Source organism: Equus caballus, chromosome 1 (assembly GCF_041296265.1).
Source record: "Equus caballus isolate H_3958 breed thoroughbred chromosome 1, TB-T2T, whole genome shotgun sequence".
Lineage (NCBI taxonomy): Eukaryota > Metazoa > Chordata > Mammalia > Perissodactyla > Equidae > Equus > Equus caballus.
In genome coordinates, this window is record NC_091684.1 from 18,810,506 (window position 1) to 18,834,247 (window position 23,742).

At 42.4% G+C, this 23,742-nt stretch overlaps 1 protein-coding gene across 4 annotated transcripts in view; it reads right to left on the bottom strand.

The window, feature by feature from the left end:
- Window positions 1–1,576: 1,576 nt before the first annotated feature.
- The window catches only part of PLEKHS1 (pleckstrin homology domain containing S1), a 32,402-nt gene continuing 10,236 nt past the window's right edge, over window positions 1,577–23,742 (bottom strand). The window contains exons 3-13 of one of the 4 annotated variants that reach the window (XM_014733436.3): window positions 19,786–19,871; window positions 19,568–19,674; window positions 18,809–18,946; window positions 17,038–17,113; window positions 16,052–16,168; window positions 14,158–14,286; window positions 11,913–12,019; window positions 11,215–11,421; window positions 10,391–10,492; window positions 8,990–9,125; window positions 1,577–6,467 (exon numbers count right to left, since the gene is read on the bottom strand). In XM_014733436.3, the coding sequence (XP_014588922.1) occupies window positions 6,288–6,467; window positions 8,990–9,125; window positions 10,391–10,492; window positions 11,215–11,421; window positions 11,913–12,019; window positions 14,158–14,286; window positions 16,052–16,168; window positions 17,038–17,113; window positions 18,809–18,946; window positions 19,568–19,674; window positions 19,786–19,871 (1,385 nt within the window). In that variant the 3' untranslated portion in view covers window positions 1,577–6,287. Of the gene's footprint in view, window positions 6,468–8,989; window positions 9,126–10,390; window positions 10,493–11,214; window positions 11,422–11,912; window positions 12,020–14,157; window positions 14,287–16,051; window positions 16,172–17,037; window positions 17,114–18,808; window positions 18,947–19,567; window positions 19,675–19,785; window positions 19,872–23,742 lie in introns of all 4 variants that reach the window. The other 3 variants (XM_023639031.2, XM_001498104.7, XM_023639016.2) reach the window with 3 other exon arrangements.

Here is a 23,742-nt window from a genome sequence, read left to right on the forward strand (position 1 = left end):
AAAAGTGGGATGTAAAACGTGCTAACCAGTCATAACAGGAGACTCCACAGAATGCCCTTGGTTCCTGAAACATAAAATGCGGACTTTTATGGCTCTCCTGGGCAAGAGGCCCAGAGGATGAATGGATATTATTGAAATCAGAGATGTCTGAAAAAGCTAAGCCATTTCACACCTTCCTTATTTTCACTTGAAAAGTACGTCCCATGCTTGCTCTTGTCTGCATCCCTGCCCCTCTTGGATCATCCTCTTCTGGAGCTCAAGTGACCTCCTCTTCCAGGAAGCTCTCAGCATGGGGGAGAGTTAGGCTGTGGCCTCCAAAGCCAGCCTGGCTGGTTTAAATTCTAGCTCTGTCATGTACTAGCCGTAGCCTTGTGCAAGTTATTGAACTTCTCTGTGCCTTAGTTTCCCCATCCGAACAATGGGTCTAGCGGTGGTCCTGGTTTTACAAGGCTGTAGTGGGCCTCTGGTGTGTGCTCACCGAATGTCAGTCATGATTAGCACTCCATTCCTCCACGATCTCTTTCTTCTCCTCTCTCATCACACAGTTTGGTAGTTAATTGTTCTCTGATTTTTCTCATAGAGTAATTTTACTCTGCCCCCAGTCATTTTTCTGGCAGTCTCACCCACCCAGAACACACTTGAGAACCAAGAAGCAAGCAATGACAATACCACCAAAACTACCATCAAGATAACTGAGCTCCCCAAATCAGTGTCACAGAACTCCCTACGACAAACTAATGAGCTTTACTTGTAAAACTTCTTACACCTACACTCTTAGCCCATTATTGTTTTTTTTTAGGAAAGGTTTTTTTTTTTGCTGGGAAAAATTTGCCCTGACCTAACTTCTGTTGCCAATCTTCCTCTCCATTTTTTCCCCTCTCCCAAAGCCCCAGTACATAGCTGTATATTCTAGTGCAGGTCCTTCTAGTTCTTCTGTGTGAGCCACCACCACAACATGGCCACTGACAGGTGAGTGGTGTGGTTCTGCACCCAGGAACTGGGCTGGGGCTGCCGAAGTGGAGCACACCCAACTTTAACTACTAGGCCATCAGGGCTGGCTCGACAGCCCATTAACTTTTAGTGTATGTATAGTAATAACAAGCTGCATGCTTGGCTTTCCCAGCCCACAGCATAAACAAAGGCAGTCCAGGATCATTTGGTTGAGGAGGAAATGTTCTTCCATATCTCAGCACTCCTTAGGAGATACTTAGAGTGCAGTGAAATGATGTCCACTGCCACGACCACGAGTAAGAAGGTAAGAAAGCATTAACAAATTTTAGAAAGATTCTGATTAATATTTTTAAGTTCAACTTATAGAATAGTGCCTCCTCAAATGACAGCAGGTAAACAAGAGTTTACAGTCTGCTCATTTTTCTCTTCTTCACCATGGTGTAAGCTCTTGTTAACGAGTTTTAGATCTTGTGTCTTTTGCGTCCTCTTAGCAGCTCCTGAGTCAATATTGACTACTCTGTAGAAACCCATTAATTGTTGAGAAAACAGCTTACATTAAAAAGGCCCACAGCTTGGTTTTTAAGTTAGTTGGATTTGACCGCATACAAAAAAAATGCTACCAGAATCATTGATGTGAATATTTTATTTGAAAACATTGTAAAAATAGAATAATGCTTATGAACAAGGCAGAAGTGAATTGCTCCCCTTTTGGGGTTTTAACATTCAAGAGCAGTGTTGTCCACTAGAACTTTCGGCAGTGATGGAAATATTCCATAACTATGTTGTCCAATACTGTAGCCACTTGCCAAAGAGGGCTACTGAACACTTTCAATGGACCTAGTGCAACTGAGAAACTAAATTTTAAATTTTAACTTAATTTTTTTAAATTTAAAAAGCCACATGTGGCTACCAAATCAGGTAGCACAGCTCCCGAGTCCAGTACTGTGAGTGCTGGGTTCACTCACACCCTTGGTCTTCCAGAGCCATCTAGCCAGAGTTGATATTGAGAATGGCTCCTGAGATCCTGCCAGATCCTTGATCATTGGACAAAGATTTCATCAATTCAGACAGTTTAAAGAGCTTTTTCAATAAAACACATTTCTCGCATATCCAAAAGTCCAACTTCACTAAAGAACTCTGAGTTAATCCAGGTTCTGAATCTGAAAGCCCTCTCTCTTTGGGCCTGTTTATGACACTTTAAATTCTCTGGATCATCCCAAGGGAAAGTCACTTGGCAAAAGCCCCAAAGAGAAGGGTGGTGGGGGGATGGGGGAGACGACACATTGTGGTGCTTCAGCTTCTCAGCTTATTGAAGAATTATTATTAAGCCAGCCCGGATGACCTAGTGGTTCAAGTTCATTGTGCTCTGCTTTGATGGGCTGGGTTCGGTTCCCGGGTGTGGATCCACACCACTTGTCTGTCAGTAGCCATGCTGTGGTGGCAGCTCACATAGAAGAACTAGAAGAACTTACAACTAGAATATACGACTGTGTACTGGGGCTTTGAGGAGGAAAAAGAAAATAAAGAATTATTGTTGTTCCCTATCTGCTGCCTCTCTCTCTCTCTTCCTCTCTGCCTCCCTCCCTTCTGCCCTCTCTATGTATATATACACACATATGTACATATACATAAGTGGAGAGGGGTTCACTCTCTACGTACAATGAGTGCCTTTCTGGAATCTGTGCTAACATGTCAGCAGCTTCCAGTAAGGATGGATGTGTTTGGCCCTGCGCATTCATGGCATATCTTACCAGCTGCTGTTTAGACTTCACTCTAATAGTTTGCATCCTCAGCGGAGAGAACAAAGTGGAAAGATAGAGACATCCCCTGAGGCCTATTCTAGAAGCATGAGGCAACCATTAGGATGAGGGAGTGGCTGGAGAGACGGCACTTCCAAATGGCCTGCTGGAGAGCTGTGCAAGTGTAGAAAAGGTGTTGGCCTGGGAGCTGGGGCTGTGGCCTGGAGCTCGGGGAGCCCAGCGAAGCCTCTTTACATTTCTGGGCTCTGGTTTCTTCCCCACAAGACTGAGAGCTGCAGGAGACTCAGGCCTACGTTGTGATGGCCAAGAATAGCTTATCAGCCATTCCATGCCCTTGCAGAGACAGCTGGGCCAAGCACTCTGCAGTCCTGGCCCCACCTCCACTCACATTCATCACCTGGAATCGGGTTGGAATGAACATCAAGGGGAAAGGTCGCACATGGCATAATGCACAGAGGACAGGTGTGGATGAGCTGGCGGTGGGCAGTGTGAGGAAGGTCCGTCCCACCCTCTCTGTCTGGTGAAATTATATGGATACGAGGCACAAGTCTTCCTAGCCCCGGGCTGGAGACCTGCCCCCGCCTCTCAGCAAGATGTCCTACAGCTCTCTTAGTCCATTAACAGAAGAGGAATCCAAAAGCTGGGATCTGGGACAAATGCCTTGATGACTAGTCTTCTAGGCCAGTTTAATCACCAGCTTTCCTTGGGACCACTACCATTGTTAGGAGGAAGAAAGACCTATCATTGGGCTGGGGCCTAGATTAGATTCCTGGGGAAGAGTGGCTGGCCTCCAGCTCCAGCTCCGGGAAAAAGGAAGCACAGAGGAACGACTCTGGACAATGAGGAACGGCCTGCAGAAAGGACTTCACCTGAAGCCAAGTCACCAGGTTCCCATTGCCAGCTGAAGGCTTTCCACGCCTCAACCACCCAGCGGCCCGTGGTGGCACGCTCCCCTGTGGCAGAGAGGAAGGAAGGAAAACCAGGCTTCTCTGCTCAGGAGCAGGCTTCTTTTTTGGAGGGGGAGGAAAGGGATGACAGTCAGCAGCCTCATCCAGAACTGTTGAAAACTAGGGGCCCTTGCCCTGCAAAAATGCTCATGTGCATAGTCTATATTCTGCAGCCTCTCAGAAGATGCACGTGCCTCGCCATGTGACCCTGGGAGTGATGCTCCAACGTGTGCTCCCTGGTCCAGCTGCAGTCAAATCGGCTGGGAGTGGTCATTAGAACGCAGATTCCAGGGCCTCACACCAGACCTACTGAATCAGGATCTCTGGGTTGGGGGGAGCTTGGAATCGCCCTGACATTTCCTTTTGGGAACAAATCCCTCATGTGGGAGATGCCCCTAGAGCAGGATCCTCCTAGCAAGTATTGTAGCTGATTTAGCTGCCTGCAGAGTGTTCTGGGATTGAGAGAGCACCAGGAGCAGGCTGGCTGCCCTCGTCGTGACGTACTGGGAAGAGCAGGGAGCGGGAGCCGGGAGTTCCGTGTTCTCATGCCAGCTCTTCCATGAGCCATGTAAACCATCTAACGCCTTAGTCTTCAGGCTCTTTGACTTGATGAGGGGGTTGAAGGGCCTGGTGGCTCAGATTTGCCCGTCTATCTCATTTCAGCTTTTATTGGCATCGCTGTGTAGACTTCTGAGCAAAACAGGGGAAGGGCCTATGGGCTTCAAAGCGGTGTATCTACCCACATTGTCACCAAACCTTGTTGGTTTTTTATTTCTGTCACTGAGGTGGCTTGGTTTCTTACTTAAGAAGGTTTAAAATATATTCACTTATTTATTTATTTTTCACACATATTTATTTTATACTATAAAATTGACATAGGCTCATTGCAAAAAAAGAAAAATTCAAACATTACAGAAATGCCTCCCCCTCATGGCCGACCCTGATCGTACTTCTCAGAGATGATTCTTATTAACGATTTCATGTATGTTCTTCTAGACTTAAGAAAAAAGTAATGTCAGAGCAACAGCAGCAGAACGGACATTTCCTGATCAGGCCACGTGTCAGGTGCTACGCATCCCTTATCCATTTAAACCTCACAACAGCCCTGTGAGGGAGGGATTTCTCTCCCTAATTAGAGTTGGGGAAATTTTACAGACACACACACCCCACTAATTTATTTTTGCAAGAAGAGGATGATGCTATGCCCACTGTACAGCAGCTTGCATCTTTCATTCTTGGTGTAACATGAGCATCTTTCCATAACCATCTATGCAAAACTTTTAACATCTGCAGTGTTCGATTATATGAAGTCATCGTAATTAAGCAATCCCCAAAGGATGTTTTTCTTACAAACAATGCTACAGAGCTACAGTGAACATTTTTTACAGGTATCTTTGTGTACTTGTATGAGTATTTCTGTAGGATAAATTTCTAGAAGTAGAAAGAGTGGGTCAATATACATATACCAAATCATTCTGTTGTACACCTTAAACGAATACAATGTCACATGTCAGTTACATCGCAATAAAACTGGGAAAAAAGCAGAGTCCTAACTCCAATCCAGCTTTAAAAAAAAAAAAAGGAAACAGTAGGTCCAATGGGGCACGTAAATGAAAAATGTTTACACTTTCTGCACAATCTGGATGACAGAAAATAAACTGTGTCTGAACATGTCTTCTATATGCTGAAAGTCTTTTCAAATCTAAATCCAGAGACCAAGGAAGGATCAGACATCTGTTCCTCAGAGCTGGTTTTAGATTCTTGGTTCCGCCAGTAAACAGCTATGAAACCCAGAGCCACAAAGAAAGTATGTCATTAAACACTTGAGGCCTTGATTTCCTCCCGTGTGAAATGGTGACATGGTAAGATATATTTTCTGAAGCTCCTTTTTGCCCTACTATTCGCAGATTTGATTAGTCCTTTAGCCCTCTGTATTTGGTTCCCTGTTTATGAAAAAAGATGTGATTCTTTTGGCCTTCCCGGATCAATTAGGTAATGCATCAATTAGTTAAGACCTTTCAAACTTAGAGGTGCTAAGTCATTCTTGTATCACTCACAGGGCAAGTAGATCTTTGCTGGATATCATTTAAAACTGCTTCCACTTCTAAAGTAGTTACTGGGTCACTAAAAAAAACAGGATAATTATTGAATCGAAGAGGCCACTCTGTCTCGGCCTATTCTGGCCTATGGACACGATGAGAAGCAGGAAGTCTTTGGGAAGGCTGATACGGTAGCACATCTCTCTTGGGAATCTTGCCTTCCTGGAATGAATATTTCCAACTGTACTTTCCCAACAAAGAAGGGATTGTGTGGACCACGACCTCACAGAACACATACACATTTTGGGTAAGGGACTTACCCAGTCTTTGTCTGCGGTGTTTGGGACAAAGTCTGGGATAATAAGGCCTTACATTTGCACTGTGTTCCATAGTCATTATCCCACTTGGCCCCCTCCATATCCCTGATGCAACAGCCAGAGAGAGAACAGTTATCCCCATTGTTAAGATGCAGATGTGGAAATTCAGAGAGGTTTGCTGACTTGCCTCATATCACACAGCGGTGAGCAGGGGAGCCCAGTACGGAATCCAGGTCCCATCCTCACCCCACCCTGGGATGGGTCCCTGGCATGTTATTCTCTGGTTCCTTTCTGCTGACCCTTTTTAATGGCTGAACTCCTCTTCAGCGTCATCTCCAGTCCAGACTTATCCAGTTGAAAAGGTACAACCTCTTGGTATTTTAAGGGGCATGTGCAGGATACAGCATGGAATTTCTCTGAATTTGGGATCCGGCCAATGGTGAGTTTTACTTTCTAAAACACAAGAAAGAAGAAAATTAAATGACTAAAGATTATGCTTAGTACTGTTTGTTCTCAGTCTGTCCTCATTCACACCCTTTGAAGCTGATTTTGAAGAAAATCCTGCAATGAACTACAATATCAGGGCCAGAGGAAGCCAGGAGGACCTGTATATTCTGGTGGAAGATGCATATTTATTCTCTGGCATCCGCCAGCCTGAGCTTTTAGGGCAGATTCCAGAGAGCATTGATGGTGCCCAGATGGGCCCACTTGTGCCAAGAATTAAAAAGTCTCTTGAAACTAGAGAATCCAAATGAGACCACCAGATAGGACCAGCCACTGACAAAATTGGGAGGAAACCGAAGTTTGCTGCATTTCTCCTGCAATCTAGCATCTTCTCCCCTTTCACACACACCCCTTCTCCCCTTCCTTTTAAAATCTCACATTCTCTCCTCTCATCGTCCTTACCCCATCCTCCCACTCCTCTCAACTCCGCTTCGCTCAAGGAAGGAAAGTAACTCTCCTTGGTTCAGGTGCTCTAAAACATTAGAGGCCCTTGGCTGCCCCTCCGTTGGTTCCATATCTCCCCTCTTCTGATATTCTTTCTCCTTCCAGGGCCCAGCTATTTGAACTTTTTAAAAGAACTGGATATCCATTTTTAACCTAAAGAAATAAGCCAGGAATGGTGGGGTGGGAAGGTAGGGGAATTTTTTGGTCTTCCAGATAATCATGTTGGTGAACACCTGATATTTGCCAATAGTGTCTAGTTGTCAGCCAAGAGAAGGGGGTCAGGCAGAATGAGCTCAGAGAAATTCTGTGGTCCCCTTCCATGCAAGTGACTCCACAATCTAGAAAGGCAGTCGGCGACGTCCGGGTGGAGGTCCTGAATCTACTCCCAGGCAAAATCTTTATCTTGGCTTCAGAGCTGATGCCTAGATCTTTGGGGCACAGTATTGTTTGCTAACTTCCAGAAGGGTTCAGATTATATTGAACACTTGGCCCCATTGTGGGTCTTGGGCAGAGGAAATATAGTTACCAGATTGCTGGCCTGGGCCTCTGAAAGCTACCACTTTTCCACCACACAAACTCCTACCCTAGTCTTCAAAACCCAAGCATAACATCCCCTTCTCTGAGATGTCTTTCTGGCTTCCCGCCATTAGATTTACTCCATTTTTCCTTTACGCTCCCATGGCCCTCTGTTCATATCTCAGGGCACACACTGCATTGTAACCAGCACCTAACATGCCTGTTTTATCCACTAATCTGTGAGCTCCTTAAGCTCAGCCTAAGGCCATTTTTGTAGCTCTAAGACCTAGCACAGTACCCAGCATACAGTAGGTGTTCAATAGATGGTGAGCAAGTGAATGAAGGAATGAATGAGTCCTGGCTCTGCCACTAACTAGCTATGTATCTTCAACGACTCGCTCATCCTTATTGGGCTTCCCCATTTAGATAATAGGGGAAGTACAATTTGTCTAACCAACAAGGTTATTGTGTGATACAGAAGAGATAAGACATATCTAACCATCAACTGTCAGAGCTGGAGGAAATTTGAGAGATCACCCAGTGCTGTGGTTTTCAGAAATTTTAAGCCCAGGAATTGTTTCTTTAAGGAGAGCTAATGGGAAAGTGCAACATATATAAAAGATAAATGATAAATGTAGACTGCTCTGCTTCAAGCTCCCCACACTGTCCCCTTCCTCTGATCTCTCCCTGTCCCCATCTTAGGGGTCCAAGAAGCCCAGTTTGAAAATCAACTCTCACACTTTAGAGGGAAGAAACTGATGCCCAGGAAAGGAAGTGATTTTTCCCAAGGTCATGTGGCTTATTAGAAACAAAACTTGACCAGGAAAGGAATTAACAACATGGAGACTGTACTAATAGGCAGAACCATGGCTAACGTTTTAAAAACATACATACTCAGTACATACTCACGTGTTTTGTTTAATTTTTACAATAACTCTGTGAGGACAATACGGCTATGTTGATTTCTGAGATGAAGAAACAGGCTTAAAAAGGTGAACCTGTCCAACATTCCCCAGCCAATAGGAGTAGAAGTAACGGTAATAGTAACTACATCGCACACCTAATATGTGCCAGTCACTGATGTAAGCACGTTACATATATTATCTCATTTAATTCACCAATGACTAGTATTATCATTATCCTTAATTTTACAGAAGAGAAAATTGAGGCACAAATTGGTTAAAGGAGGTGGGATGCAAACCCTGAGTCGGTCTGATTCCATTGCAAGCTCTTTTTGCCACATCACGCTGCATCTGAGGTCCTGAACCCAGCTGCTCAGTCTCCTAGCCCAGTGCTCTCTCCAAATACTACTTTATATGAAAGAATTTTGAAAGATCCTAAAATAACATCCTGTTATTTACACGTATTGTATAAAGTGTCATTTACACTTGGTGGCTGAGGAATGAAGAGTCTCATTTGTCTTCAGAGTACTGTTCAGACTTCATCTAAGACCTCGATTTTGTTCCTTCTGGCACTGACTTCCTTGACCAGGGCCAGTCAGCAGGACTCACCTCCTTCTGGTTGGACCGGCTGAGAAACAAGGAGACCTCCTCCAGGCTCTGGGGCTTCAGGTCATTCACCGCCAAAAGGTGATCTCCGTGAAAAAATAAGCATCCCAGGCGCGGGGGGCCTTCCCACTGAGCCACGCTGCAATGGGAATACAGCATTCGACACAAGGGTGAGCCCGACCGTGCTCGCTGGGAGGGCAGGACACAGATGGGGACCAGATAGGGTCCTCACTCTAGTCTCTCCCATTGTTGTTGCTGTCGCCAGTTTCTTTAGCTATGGTGCACCACATCTGAAGTAGACACAGCCCTTTTCCTGTTCAGAGTATTCTTTCCTCTATCACTATCTCAAAATGTTTTGGACAATCTTAACTTGACCCTTCCTCCAAAGCCCAGCTCGAGTCATACCACCTCTCAAGTACATTCCACTTCCTGTAATTTATCTCCCCTTCCCCTGAGCTTCTATTTCACTGCGTGAGCACCTCATTTCTTACATATTCAAATCAAAATGCATTTTATATTTACTTATTTATGGTGCTGTCTTTTCACCAGTCTATAAGATCCTGGAGTTATGGCACCATGCTTTAAAAAAATTTTTTTTATAATCCCATTACTCCAAGTAAACAGAAGGTGCTCAATAAGTATTTATTGAAAGTGAGCACATAATAATTACACAATGAATATCTAATGAAAAAATAAATGAATTAATGAATGAGCAAGCTCGGGCGCAGAGACATCTACAGTTTCAGTCAAGTATTTATTGAGACTTAGACTGTGGGAAATTTGGAAAAATGGAAGGTGTCCTCTTATGGAACTTATAAGACAATTGGTGTGTAACATTTACTTTAAAGGGCTTTCTTCCCTTGTTAAAATGTAATCTTCTACGAAAATGAATTACGAAGCCTTTAAAAGAATGTAAAATTTAAGAAACAGTGATCGTTTTGAGAAAATTCTCTGCCACACAGTCTTTTGTGTCTGAGTCCCTGACCAGCAGGTTTTTAGCTGGTGTCTGGAAGTCTTAGACCCCGGTACGCCTTTTTCTTTTAGATCTTTGATTCTTGTGGACTTCACTAACTTCATTCATTCATCCAATACTCATTGTACATTGACTGGGAATGATTTCCTTGGATCATACGTATTCTTGCCCACTTTTCCTCACCTTCAAGCAATGGGAAATTTGCTGCTTTCTGGACTTTTGGGTCCTCCTATACCCACCCACCTCCTAGTTGTCTCCTACAAAATAATTCCCTTACTTCTGCCTTGATCAAAGAACTTTGGTGACAACAGCATTACGACAGTTCAAGAGTTCCAGGCAGTATTGCCACATATGGTGTTTCAAGACACAATTGTTCTCTTTATATCTTCCAGCCTGATTTATAATCAATAACTTTCAAACCTCCGACTTACCATACCCGTCCCGCGGCCTCTGTGAGAGCAAGATAATGTCTGATGTCAGGAGGAGAAAGGAACACATTCACCGTCTCCACGTGGCTTTCATCAGGGATGTTACTATGAGATAAGACATTTGTAAGAGTTATATCAGGCAACTCTCTCCGGCTGTGAACTGTACTTTCTGAGTAGACTTTGGCCTCCTACATCTGAGATGGCATTTTCCAGTGAAAGATTGTCCAAAACATTTGGAGAAGAATATGAGTTTAAGTTACTGAAAAGTACTCATTAACACCCCTCCCCCACCCTTCTTGGGATGTGGTGTAGATGGTAGACAATGGGAAGGAGTGAAAAATGAACTAAATTGATTATATAACTGCCCATCTCACATCAGTTTGTACATTTCTCCATTGGAAATTTCATAGAGGACACCAAAAAGAGTTAAAATTGACAAAAATCTCATCAAATGCTCTTGGCATCACTTGAAACTTAAATGTCCCCCTCTTAGTCTATAACCAAACCTCAAGTGCTTACATGTCCATAATTTTAACAGTAAAAGCTGGGTGACATGCTACTCAGATCAGTGTGATCCCAAGTTCTCCAAACTGAAAGACTAGTCAAAGGAGAACTTTTGAAAACATCTGAAAATGCCACCCACAGCCCAGGGGACCACTTTCCTTCCAGGTCTGCTACACACTATCCTTCAGTGAGAAGCAGAAGCTGGTCAGATTCTTGGCTGACTTGGAGATTTTGAGGAAGTGCTTTAAAATTTGAATTCTGATTTAAAAAGGAAATCTGTCTTGCTCTAAGGGCCCATAAACTTTTAGAAATTAGAACTTTACTTGATTAAAATAGACAATTGCACAACAGTTAGTGAGGCCGACCCCTTTTTGTCATTCGTGGTCTGTGCTTCTGCGTTGGCAGGTGAAAGACAAGAGTCATGTCCTGAGCCTTGTTCTTCTAGGTGAAGCCCCACATTCTGGGTGTCTGGAAGGGTCTGGGATTCCTTGTTGCTATCAGCAGACTCTTGGGATGTCTGTTTGAAAAAACTGGAGCATAACAAGTTAACACACACCCTTTTTTAGTGTGTTTATTTACAACTTTCTGCAATATACGAATCAGAGTTAAGGAGCTAACAGCCGTGTGAAAACTAACAAGGTCTGGAAATTCATCCAACCATCAGAATCACAGCCACAGTTAGAATCAAATCCAACAAACTTTCCTTCTAAAAATGGAAACGGAGTCAAGATAACCCTCTATATTGGGAGGGTTTGGGGGGCAGAAGTGAGAGTGTGAGAGACGTAAATGCAAAATAGAAAATAACTTCTCAGGAGGCAGAAAACACCCTGAGGATGTCACTAAATGGTTGTCTATGGATAGAGAACCATTCTCACTTTTTCTTGTTTCGAGATTACTGAATAATGTGCTGAACTTGGGCTATGGTAATGCTGTGTGCTAACATATTAACAGTAAATGTTCTATAATTACATTAATGGTACATTAGCTAAAATCAATTTTAAAAATACGGCAGGATACTTACCAGGATTTCATTGACATGTAATGATGCTCAGTTCTCTTGGAGACCTGGTCTGGACTACCAGGTTCAATGCATTCGCCAGAATCATTGGAAGCAATAATATTATCCAACTATATACAAGAGGAAAAGATGTAAGGATGCAAGTCTACTAATAAGCCAGGTACCCTTTCACCCCTTACATAATGGCTCTAGGCCCTGAAATAGTAAGTTGGATGAACCGTTGGATGAGCAGTGGTGCTTGTTCTGGGAATATCAACCAATCTTATCTACGTGAGACTGAACCAGTAAAGCTTCTGCAGACTCAAAGTCCATTTTCTTCTCCCAGGGCCCTCATGTTCCTGATGGAACTGTTTTATTGAACTAAATTGCTATTTTCCTCTCTGTTTCATCACTAGGCCCCTAATGGCATGAACTCTTTTTCCCAACCAGCACTACTGTAGAATCATGTCACCTGGTTGGGTCAAAGACGGACACAATGCAGAGCTGGCCTCAGGCTACTATGCTCACAGGCAGCCCAAGTTGCTTCAGAAGGCTGTAAAGGTTCTGGAAAATACTGCCCTCAGGAGTCTCTTAACTAGCCTCTTAGAACTAAGACAGTCATTTGGGGCAATGGTTGCTCAAACACCCTAAGGGTTTTCTATTGCCTAGCTGACAAATTAATCATCAACCCACAATCAGAACGCTGGATTTCAGTCAAGCCAGTCTTACCATCACTCCTCCCACAAACAATGATCTTCCGGTACCCATCTTCACGGATCTCCCTTCACCTGGAATGCCCCTTTTCTTTTCTGCCTAATGAAGTTGTCTTAGGCCTCATTGAGACCCCACAGTCCTCTCTGACCACCTCAGCCACTGCCAATATTTCCCTTCTCTGAACTTCTACAGCATAGTTTTGTACTTAATTTTTTGGGGGGTCTTTTTAAATGGTCTTTTAGCTTAGTTTTGTCTGCCTTACTAGCCTTTGCATCCCATAAAGTACCTAGCAAATGCCAGGCATATAACTAATGCTCAGTATAACTTGACTGGTTGGTTGGACTGTCATAAAAGACTAGTTGCCATCGTTGTGTCCCAGAGAACACAAGCATGAAAATATTTTCGGTGAAAAAACCTCCTGTGGTCAAATGAGCTTGGGGAATGCTGTATGTTGTATCCCACTTGGCTACTTATAATGTACCGCTGCATACCAAAGGCGCTGAGAATTCTGCAGTTAAGAAGCTTGTTTAACTTACTTTATCTTGATGTCTCTGAAACTTATTTGAACCCAGAATGCTTCTTTTGTGTGAACGCATGTCACCACCTTGTAGAAAACCCCCAATTTGGTCTTCCTACCTCCCATTTCCATTCTCTTCCCTCTATCGTCTCCTCAAATATAGCTGCTGGGTTAATACCATTGGAATATAACTCAAGTTTTGCCACTTCCCAACTCAGAAAGCATGACTGCCCCTGTGCTGACTACAGAATGAAGTCAACTTGGCATTCAAGACCCATCGTGGTCTGGCTCTTTTTTCTGTCTTATTTCCCACTATGCCATTCACTCACCCTAGGTCATAGCCCAACTGAACTAGTCACCATATACATATTAAATGCCATTTTGTCTCTGAAGCCTTCCCTGACTCTGGTGGAGAGAGAAAATCTGTCCTTTTCCTATTGCTTCCGCAGCTCTTTGACCATGCCACTTTGTAGCATTATCATGTAGTAACTGATGGGACTGTAAGCTCTGAGGGCTGGAAGGATGTCAGGTCCTTCACTGCAGCCACCATGCCTAGTAAGTACAGCACCTAGCATACAGAAGGCACTCAGCCGTGGCTTCCAGTGGATCAACAGACTAGTTGATACACACCACACAATTTATCATCCAAGGACCTTTGCTCAGATGATTCTTTCTGCCCAGAATGCAGAAAGACTCCCCAAGTCAATCCTCCAAGTGCAAATTTTACCAATCAAATAAGGTCAAATGTCATCTCCTCCAAGCAACCTTCTCTGGACTTCTGTCTGGAAGTCAGCTCCACCGCCCCCCACGCGTTGTGTACTCCGGCCATTTTATGAACATCTCTCCTCGGCATGGAGCCCTTTCTGTCTTGTATTATAGTTGGCTCCTATTCACAAGTCAGCACTGGGGCACATCACCTCTGTCTGAGTCACCTCTGTGTTCCACTGAACCCAACCTAGTGCCTCAGGAATAGTGCATGGCAGGGGTTCAGTAAATAGTCGTAGAAGGAATGAAAGATTAATGGATGGAAAGGGTTACCTCTAAAAGAATACTTCGAGGGCTAATATAATGACTCTCTTCTTCTGTATCTTGATTGGTCTCTGGCAAGAAATCATGTGGTAGATGAGCTTGTCCACGTCCTGGAGAAATTTTTTCTCTCGTTAAATGCTGAAAAAAGAGAGGAAGACAGAATTAATGGTTTTCTTTTTCTTTGGAAGACAGAATTAAACCAAATGCTTTCTGGAAAAGCCACTATAGATTAGTTGGGTTGAGAAGATCAGAGGATCTTCCAAGGTTACATCCAGAAGCCCACACAACTTGAACTTAACTTTGGAGTCTGGGTCACCATGGATGATGTAAAGATATAAACCTGTCTTTTAGACTTTTCTCTACCACTGGGACCTGTAACTCAGAACTAGTGGTTCTCTCTGGTGGGTTCTGTTCCAAGTCACTAAGCTCCATCACAGAGTCCCCCACCCCTATCTTTTTCCAGTTTTCACCCAGTGCCATCTGAGAAGGTAATTATCCCAGAGTCAAGGCATCGCACCTTTCCTCTTTCTGCTCAATATTCCTTTTATGTGCTCTGCTTGTGTACTTCTATTGTTTCCATAGCAATGCGATTTTGTAGTGTTGATCTTGTGATAGTATGAATTATAGGCTTCAAGGTGCTATAGATTCAACCAATTACTGTCTCCCGTCCTCAATAGATACCAGATACTCTACTAAAGTAGCTGCTTTGCATGGCAGGAAAATTGTTATAAGTACAATTTAATTCTTCCCAAAACAATGCCTTAGAGCAGACGGTTTTGAAAAGACCATGAATGTTCTCTAGGAAGTCCTCGAAAGAAAGTTATTTTAAAAAGTAGATGTATTTAAGTTGTGTCCATTTTTCTAGCTCCAAGCTCGTGGAGCCAGATCATGCTGCACTGGGGATGAAGAAGAGTTTCCACTTAATTTTGACAACAACAACAACAAATTCCAACAAGGCAGATGGTGCTCTTAACTAAAGCTAATTGAAGAATCACTGGATTGGAATACATAGTATTAAAAGGCAAGATGACCGATGATGTTATCTTTAGGGAGAAGGGGTATGGTGAGTGAAAAGCAAGAGGCATTTGCTGAAAAGTGTTGTCCTTCTCAATCCTGTTTCCTATCACCCTTCCTACAAACACCAAATGAGGCGTTGGCCTGGTGAATTCCATATGCTACGGAAAGCTTTTAAAATAGGTGGAGAGCTTCCATCTAGATAAAATAGGGGGCTATGCCACATTAAGATGTGCTTGGTATCCAGGGAGAAGAGAAAGTCAATGGTTACATCTCTAAGGGACAAAATAGTATCCATGGCAGAAGAAAAATAACCAAAATTGGGAAAATTGAAAATCCAAGAGAGCTGAGAGTACAGTTACAAATCACTTTCAAGGGGCAGATGTATCGTATTTATTTTTCCTCAAACGAATTTCATTAGAAATGAAGATGAAGTTACACACACACACAAGCAAGACTGATCTGGGTAAATGAAGGAAGTTAATAAGAACTCTGCCTTTGCCTGAGGAGTACAGATGGTACGACGGGAAATCAAGTGGTGTTTGGGGAATCTTTTTACAGAGGTAATCTGTACCCTGTGTGTGAAAGGAAGGAAAAGGTTGCCACCCAGGCTTTTGTTTAGCTGAGGAGATCTCTACGCAATATAACCAGATGCATGTTGAGCAGCATCTGAAATGAATGAACACATTTAGAGATAGGCAGGACAAGCAGAAAGTCTCGTCTATGGTAAGGGAAACAGACTAAATATAGGATAAACACTAGGGCTAAGAATCATTCTTGTGTTGGGTTACACTTTGAGGAAGGTGTCAAATACATTGGTAAGACCTTTGAAGCATCAGCTGACTCCCAGGCATGGCACCCTGAGAGGGGATGAGGAGAACCTGATTACCATGTCTGGAAGACTGTTTCTTGGCCTGGTGGAGCTGACAATCTCCAATGTGCTGGAAGGACCAAGGAGAGGGCTGGGGTCTGAAGAAGGCCTTTTATCACCCAATGAGAGTTTCTCCTGCTTATGAAAAAGAAATATTGGAATCAGGGTACGATTGATCTCTTGTCTGGAATGAAGCAACAGCCTTGTCACTGGGCTCCCTGACTCGTCTTCCACCATTAACATTTATATTGTCGGCCAGCTTTCTCTCACCAAGACACCAGCTCATCTGATCTCTCTCCTGCTCCCAGATGCTTGAGGACTCTCAGCCTGGCCTTCAGGGATGCCCTGACTTACCTCAACCTGTCTTTTCAACCCTCTGTCCTGCGCACCCACCCCTTTGCTCTATTCATTTGAGTCTACTTGTAGACTTGTAGCCTTGCTTTCCCTCCTCCTTGACCTCTGCTTTCATTTTAAGCATAGAACAACCTAGAAAACATGTCAAAATGCTATCTAGAGACCAAAGTTTCATTTATAGAGGTCCTCCCTAAGAAAGAACTTGTGTAAATTGAAGTAAATGAAAAACTTAAAGCTAATAGTCCTTACATTAAAGAGACATTATATCAAAAATGCCACATAAATGAAAAGCATTTTTATAGAAACAACCCTAGACTTAGTCATTCAAAAGGTAGCTGTTATGTACCTTGAATAACAATGATGGAAAATACTATAGTTTCAGCTACTATTAAAAATATGCCAGTTAACTTTCCCTCCTCCTACCCCAATAATGAAAATCTGAAATGTCTGTATTTTAGCTCTCTTACAAAACACAAAAGTATTTTTTTCCTACTGTTAATCAGAAAAATAACAAAGACATACACTTTCTCCCTTATTTATTCCTTGTATTAATGCCAGTTGCTAAGGCAGAAAAAAAAGCTCTCAGAGTTTCCTTGTGAAAGCGGGCTGTGTTCAGGCGCCCTGTTATTTTGTTAGTGATAGACAGTCACCTCTGGATTCCGACGGGCTGCTTTCATATCCCAGCAAAATGATGAGATGAAGGAGACCCAGTCTTTAATCTTCTCCCTGTTGATAGGAATAAACTTTCAGCCGGCATGTGGCAACAACAGCACCTGCACTCCTTTGAACCAGGGAAGGATTCCTTTATTAAGGTTGGAACAGGCAGTGGAAGAGGTACCAGGGAAATAAGGACTTTTTGCCTAAGTAGGTTAAATGACCCACAGGCTCCTCACCAGCTCCACACTCGCACACTAGCTTTAACCCTCATGCCACCTCTGTGAGGAAAGCTCAGAGAAATGGGAAGAGAGGTGGAAATAACAGTAGTAATCACAGGGTTTGGAGCTTTGGGCTTTGACACTGATTTCTTTTGTGTTCTTAAGGAGCCCCTTAACCCGTTGGTGCCATTTCTGTGTAGTCATCCACCTGTGCCTCCCTTCTGGGACTGCATGTGTTTATGGAGAGCGCATTTGAATGGATTTATAGAAATCACATCTTCTTTTCTGCTGACTCTCATGACAATTTCAAAGAAAGCTTTTTGCCTTGGGGTCGATCTGCAACAGATCAAGTTTCTTCATAATTTGAGCCGAAAATGATAGGCTTTGAATGTCATGATGAAAAATTTGGGACTATAAATAATGACTAGTCGGTGATGGCTTTTGAGCAAGAGAGTCGTATGTTCAAATTTGAGATTTGAAAAGATTCATATTGCAGCTGTGCAAAAAAGGCTTTGCGTCAGGGAAGGGCTATTTAGGAGGCCATGGCTGTAGCCCAAGTAAATTATAATGAGGCGTCAACCAGTGAAGTGGTCCTGGAAAGTGGAGTGAAATTTACATGTCTCTTTCACGTAAATTTCCCTTGACCTCTGTCCCTCTTCCCTTCTAGTAGGTGGCACGTGTGCATAAAATAGATACATAAAAATGGTTCTTCTTTGGCTAGCATTCACTGCCTCCTCTGCACAGCTTCCTCCCCAAAACTTAGCCTCTCTGTCAAGCAGATAATCATCTATGAAGAATCCATTAGGCCCCTTAGCTGGCGCCAAGAAACCCTCTTAAAATCTGAAGACTCCTTCAGGGATGAGCATAGCTTCTCCCTAATAAATGTAGCTTGCACAGATGTTTGTGTACTGCGTTCTTTTACGTGGAATGTATCTGGGGTGACGGTGACTGTTAAGGGTTGAATTGTGTCCCTCTAAAATTCTTACGTTGAAGTCGTAATTCCCAGTACCTCAGAATGTGACCCTATTTGGAAATTGGGTCAGGTTGTTGCAGACGTAATTAGTTAAGATAAGATCATAACCGGAGTAGGGTGGATTCCTAATCCAATACTAGTATCCTTATAAGAATGGGAAATTTCAACAAAGATGCGCACACAGAGGGAAAGCCATAGGAAGACTGGAGTTATGCTGCCAAGAAACTACCAGAAGTTAGGACAGTGGCCTGGAATAGATCTTCCTTCGTGCTTTCACAGGGAGTGTGGTCCTGAAACACTCTGATTTCGGACTCCCAGCCTCCAGAATAATGAAACAATACATTTCTGTTGTTCTAAGCCATCCGGTTTAAAGCACTTTGTTATGGCACCCCTAGGAAATGAACACTGTGACTTTTCAAGGTATTTTAACATACAATGAAAGCTGCCAAGATGGTTTTGAAGGTTGTGGCCATGGGTTTCTATTCAAATCATGTTTATTGTTTACGGGTTTGAAATGTTGTTTATTTGTTTTGTTTTTACACAAGAGACCCTCTGTGTTATCCTACAACTTACCTGTCATGGCCAACGAGGAAGTAGTCCCTGTCAGGGGTTCTGATGGACATCACCTCCTCAGGGTGGCATTTAAACATCTTCTGCACAGATTGCATTTTTTCATGGCTATAACTTATGCCAACTTCTACAATGGAATTTCTGTTAGAATAGGCATAACATATTACACTGGTGCAAATACAAAATTAAGAAGAAAACTGACTAATGTTTTATGTTAGGATTCAAATTGAATAAATCTTTAGATCTGCTTGATCAATGTTTTGAAAATTGTAATAATTTTAGAAAATAAGTTTAGATCTGAACTTTGTTCAGATTGAAATACTTTGTTCGGCCTGAAACTTAATCCAAAAATTCCTATTTCAGTTGGATTCTTGGTTCTATATATTATCATGTTTTCTCATTTTTTTGGTACAAAATTTCTTAAAGATAAAATGAAAAAAGTCAATTTAAATACTTTTTAAAAATCCATCATGGCTTTATGAAATGATGATTTCATCTGCTCTCTCATCCATAAATTAAGTGACTCAAAGTCTTTCATAACTGAATGCTTATTGATTAATAATTTATTGAGTGTAATAAACAATACGAAATAAGTACATAGCTATCTTTTACTCAAAATGTTTCCCTTTTGAGCTTCTTTTCAGCAACAAATATTATAGCAAGTGTGAAGATTTTGCTTTTTCAGTCAATGGTTTAAATTTCAATTTGCATGCAAGTTGTTAGTATTTGTTGTTACAAATGTTTTCTCCATTGGATACACACCGATCGATTTCAATGGACCCTCGGCAATGACGGTCTTTGTAATAGGAAAGCCGAAAACCCTTTTCCCCACTCTTTGACAGAATGAAAAACCGCTTTTTCCAAGAGGCCTGAAAAGTGAAAACATTTTACATCTCGGTTCAATCGCAGATGAAGAGAAAGGATTTAAAACATACTCATGGGGCTGGTGGGAGGCCTGTTAAATCATAGTGAATACTTACTGCAGAGAAGAAAAGTTGAGGAGGTGGTGATTTAATAAAGTAATCTTGTTTGCAGACTTCATTTTCATAAAATGCTAATTGTTTGCCTAATAAAAGAAAGTGAACAGGACTCAAGTTTGTTCCAGTAAACTTCTGAAAGAGCTGATTCAATTGGAAAACATTGCTTATCTCTGGAAAAGTCTTCAAATGATTCCGTTATGGAAAAGAACATCTACAATAGGCCAGGAGAAAAAGGACCCAAAGGACCAAATGTGTGATTCTTATTCATCCGTGGCTGGGACCTGTCTTCAGATGACTTTGAGAGGCTCCTTAATCCTGCTCACACTTGCTGGCTCTCTATTTCTGGAGAACGTCGTTGGCTTTCTAGATGTGAGCAAAGGTTTGTCTCCATTCCTGCTGAGGCACCAGCCACAGGAACTAGAGAATCCTTGCTCTTTGGCATAGCAGACCAAAGCAAAACCACCTGCCACTGAAAATGAGGTGGCAAAAAAGTGGTTAGAGAGGCCTCTAAAATGTTAACTGTTTCTTTGTAAGTGTTGAAATTATAGGCAGTTTTGATTTTTTTCTATTTTTTCCAAAATGTCTGCAAAATTAAAATGTCTTTTCATTATTTAGAAAAATACAATTAATATTATTAAAATAAAAAATGTTTTTAAAAGGGAGAGGAGCTTGGTTTTGTTTTTCCATCCAGGCTACAGTTCTAGTTTGCTCTTGGTTTTAGAAGAGGCAGCCTTTACTAAAGAATTAGCACTTTTTTATTAGGTGAAAACAGAATCAGGATTAGGTAAGACAGCTGATGGGCCATGATGCCTGTATCCAGGCGTTCTTAGGTAGCCGTCTTTACCTTCCCCCACTCTGCTCCCTCTGCAGCAACTCTGCCTGCACCCTACAAAAAAGAAAGGAAAAGGAAAAGAAAAATAGAAGGAAACAATATAGCAACAAGTTTCAGCTCCTTTATTTAAACAGTTGGTTGGCCTTGGACAAAATGACGGATTTATTTACGGAACAAATATTATAGAGCACCTTGAATCACTAACTGGGCTTCCGTATCCTCATCTGTGAAGTGGAGACAACAGCACCGACCTCATAGATTTGTGGTGAGGACTGAAGGAGTTAATGCATGGAAACTTCCTAGTTCTGGACCTGGCACACAGTAGGGCTCACTGAAGAGCAGCTATTATTAAGACAGAGGAAACTCTAGCCTTTATCATGTGCAGAATAAACTGGTCTTCAGTCTGCCTATAATGTAGGTGCTATCTGGTGACATTAAATTTAGAGAGTTCAGCAGATGCAGACATTTTATGAAAATTCTGTCTTAGAAGTCTCTGATGACGTATAGAATTGGCAGGATCTTAAATAAAGTAAATGTCTGTGAAGATGTAGCCCAATTTTGGGACTCCCAGGGTGTCCCCAGTATTCACACTGACTACCAGTTCTAGGGCACAAAAGCTCTGATTGTCTTTGTTGACCACGCCAATGGTACTGTTTTCCCCAGACCTTGTACTGAGGAAAATAACCCAGTGGACACTTTGGCCACATTAATCTGGGCTTATGAAGCATTCAATATCCCACCAATTTAACAGTTAAGCGATATGAGTCCCAGAAATATTAAGTGTCTTTCTCATTGCCAGGTTAAAGCAAACTCAGAGGTACTGATACAGAAAATAAACTCTGGCTATGATGACACTCATTGTTAATAAGGGCACCAAAGTTGTTCTCTATAGCAGGATTCTAGGCTTAGAAATGAGCTTCTAGGGAAACTTAATGATGAGGTCTTTTCGTGCCACCTGACTTCTGCTTGTACTCCCTGCCCTCGGGGATCTTCCAATCGCGTGGAAGGTGGATGCTAAGCAAGAAATTAAATAGACAAACAGGCAAGATAACTGCAGACTGTGATATGTACATTGGAGGACATGTCCCAGGTGAGGAGAGAAAGCAGCCAGAGAGGCCACTTTAGGTAGAGGAGTCAGGGGAAACCTTCGTGAGGATGAGAATGAGCCAAGCGTGTGAAGACCTGGGGAGGCAGAGGAAGCAGCAGAGACAAAGGCCCAGTGACAGGAAAGGGTTTGGTGTGTTCCAGGAGGAGGCTGGAGGCCATGGTAGAGTTTGGATTTTATTTTAAAAGCAATGGACAATACCACCCATGGGTTAGTCTGGCCAAAAAAAAGCATTGAAAGAATCTCATCTAACCTCTAGATCCAATTTGTAGGAAATACAGAAAGCAGAGAAACATGTTAAACACCATGCTGGGAATGTGATCAGCAAAATCCAGACTGTGGGAAACTGACAGGACAAATTTTCAGTATTTTCATCCTACTGTATATAATTTTTGCCCCTAAACATCTCCACCTGGATTTCCTATAAACTTTCTCTCATCCCCTCCTCCCCTATATCACTTGGTGACACCAACATCTATCCAACCTCCCCACCTAGAATACTTAGAGTCATCTTAACTTTCATCCTTCCATTGTCCTCATGTCCAGTCAATCATTTAGTCATGTTCATTTTACTTCCCAAATACTTCCTGGATCCCTCCCTATCTCTCTGTTCCTATCACCACTGCCTTCAAGACCTTCATACATTTTTCACTGTACTGGTGCAGTAGCTATCTAGTTTGACTCCCTAATTCCAGTCTCGACATCTTCAAATCCACCTTTGACATAGCCCCGGGAGTAAATGCCAAATCTGACCAATCTAGCATTTCAGGAAAAAATGGAATAACAGGGACTGGATTTACCAGACAAAAATAGATAAAATAGTGGTTTTAAAGATACTGGACATAAGCAGCAAAAGTCATTGATCCTTAGAGACAGGAAACAAACAGGGTGAGCCCTACAATTTCTTGAAGAGCATTTCTAGGCCACAGCACAGGAAAGGGGAACTGAAGTGGAACCCAGTGGATTCCGGAGTTGAGGAGACAGAGCTGAGGGTTCAGGAAGATCAGGATGCTAGGGTTCATAGGACAGAGTGCCAGAAAGAAAAGAGCTGCACAGAGAGAGAATCCCAGAGACATGCACAGGGCTCCCCTCAAGTATTCAAGAGTACTCATAAGTATACGTGTGTGAGGGAACTACCCAAAGCCAGAGAAAGAACCATTAGGAAAGATTAGAGGGAATAGTGCCCACTGCTTACATAGGGCCAGAAAAAGTGCCTGTTTCCTCCAACCAGACTGGTCAAACTTATAATTTATGGGGCATTGGGCAGGTCTTTTTATAATGGTAAAGCAGTTAATTAATCAAGACAACAGGTAGAGTACTCAGGAAGGCCTTTCCTCAGTAGTGAGAAATAATTAGCTCTGGGCTGAGGACAGCTCCAAACCCACCTAACAAATCATAACAGCAAGTCTTAAAAGGATCAAGTTGTTTCCAAGAAACTTAACTGCATCCCAGAACAAAGCTCATGATTTATAGGAATACAAAAATATTCGGCACCCAACAAGGTAAAATTTGCAACGTCTGGCAACCAATCAAAGATTATCAGGCATGAAAAGAGGCAGGAAAACAGGACCCATAATGAGGAGAATAATCAATCCATCAAAACACGTCTAGAACTGACACAGATGTTAGAATTAGCAGAGAAGGTCATTAAAACAGTTATTATAACTGTATTTTATACATTCAAGAAGTTATGTAGAGATACAGAAGATATGAAAAAGATCCAAAGTGAACTTCTAGAGATGAAAACTACGATGTCTTGGAAAAAAACACACTGGATGGGATTAACAATAGATTAGTGCACTTGAAGGTGTAGCAATAGGGACTACCAAAATAAAAGCAGAGTGAAAAAAGAATCCAAAAACATTAAAAGAGCACCAGTGCACTGTGGGACAATTTCAAGTGGCCTAATATATAAGCAACTGGAGTCCCTGAAGGGAGGAACAGAGAGAGAAAAAATACTTGAAGAAAGAATGCTGAAAATTGTACAAATTTAAAGAAAACTATAAACCCAGAGATCCAA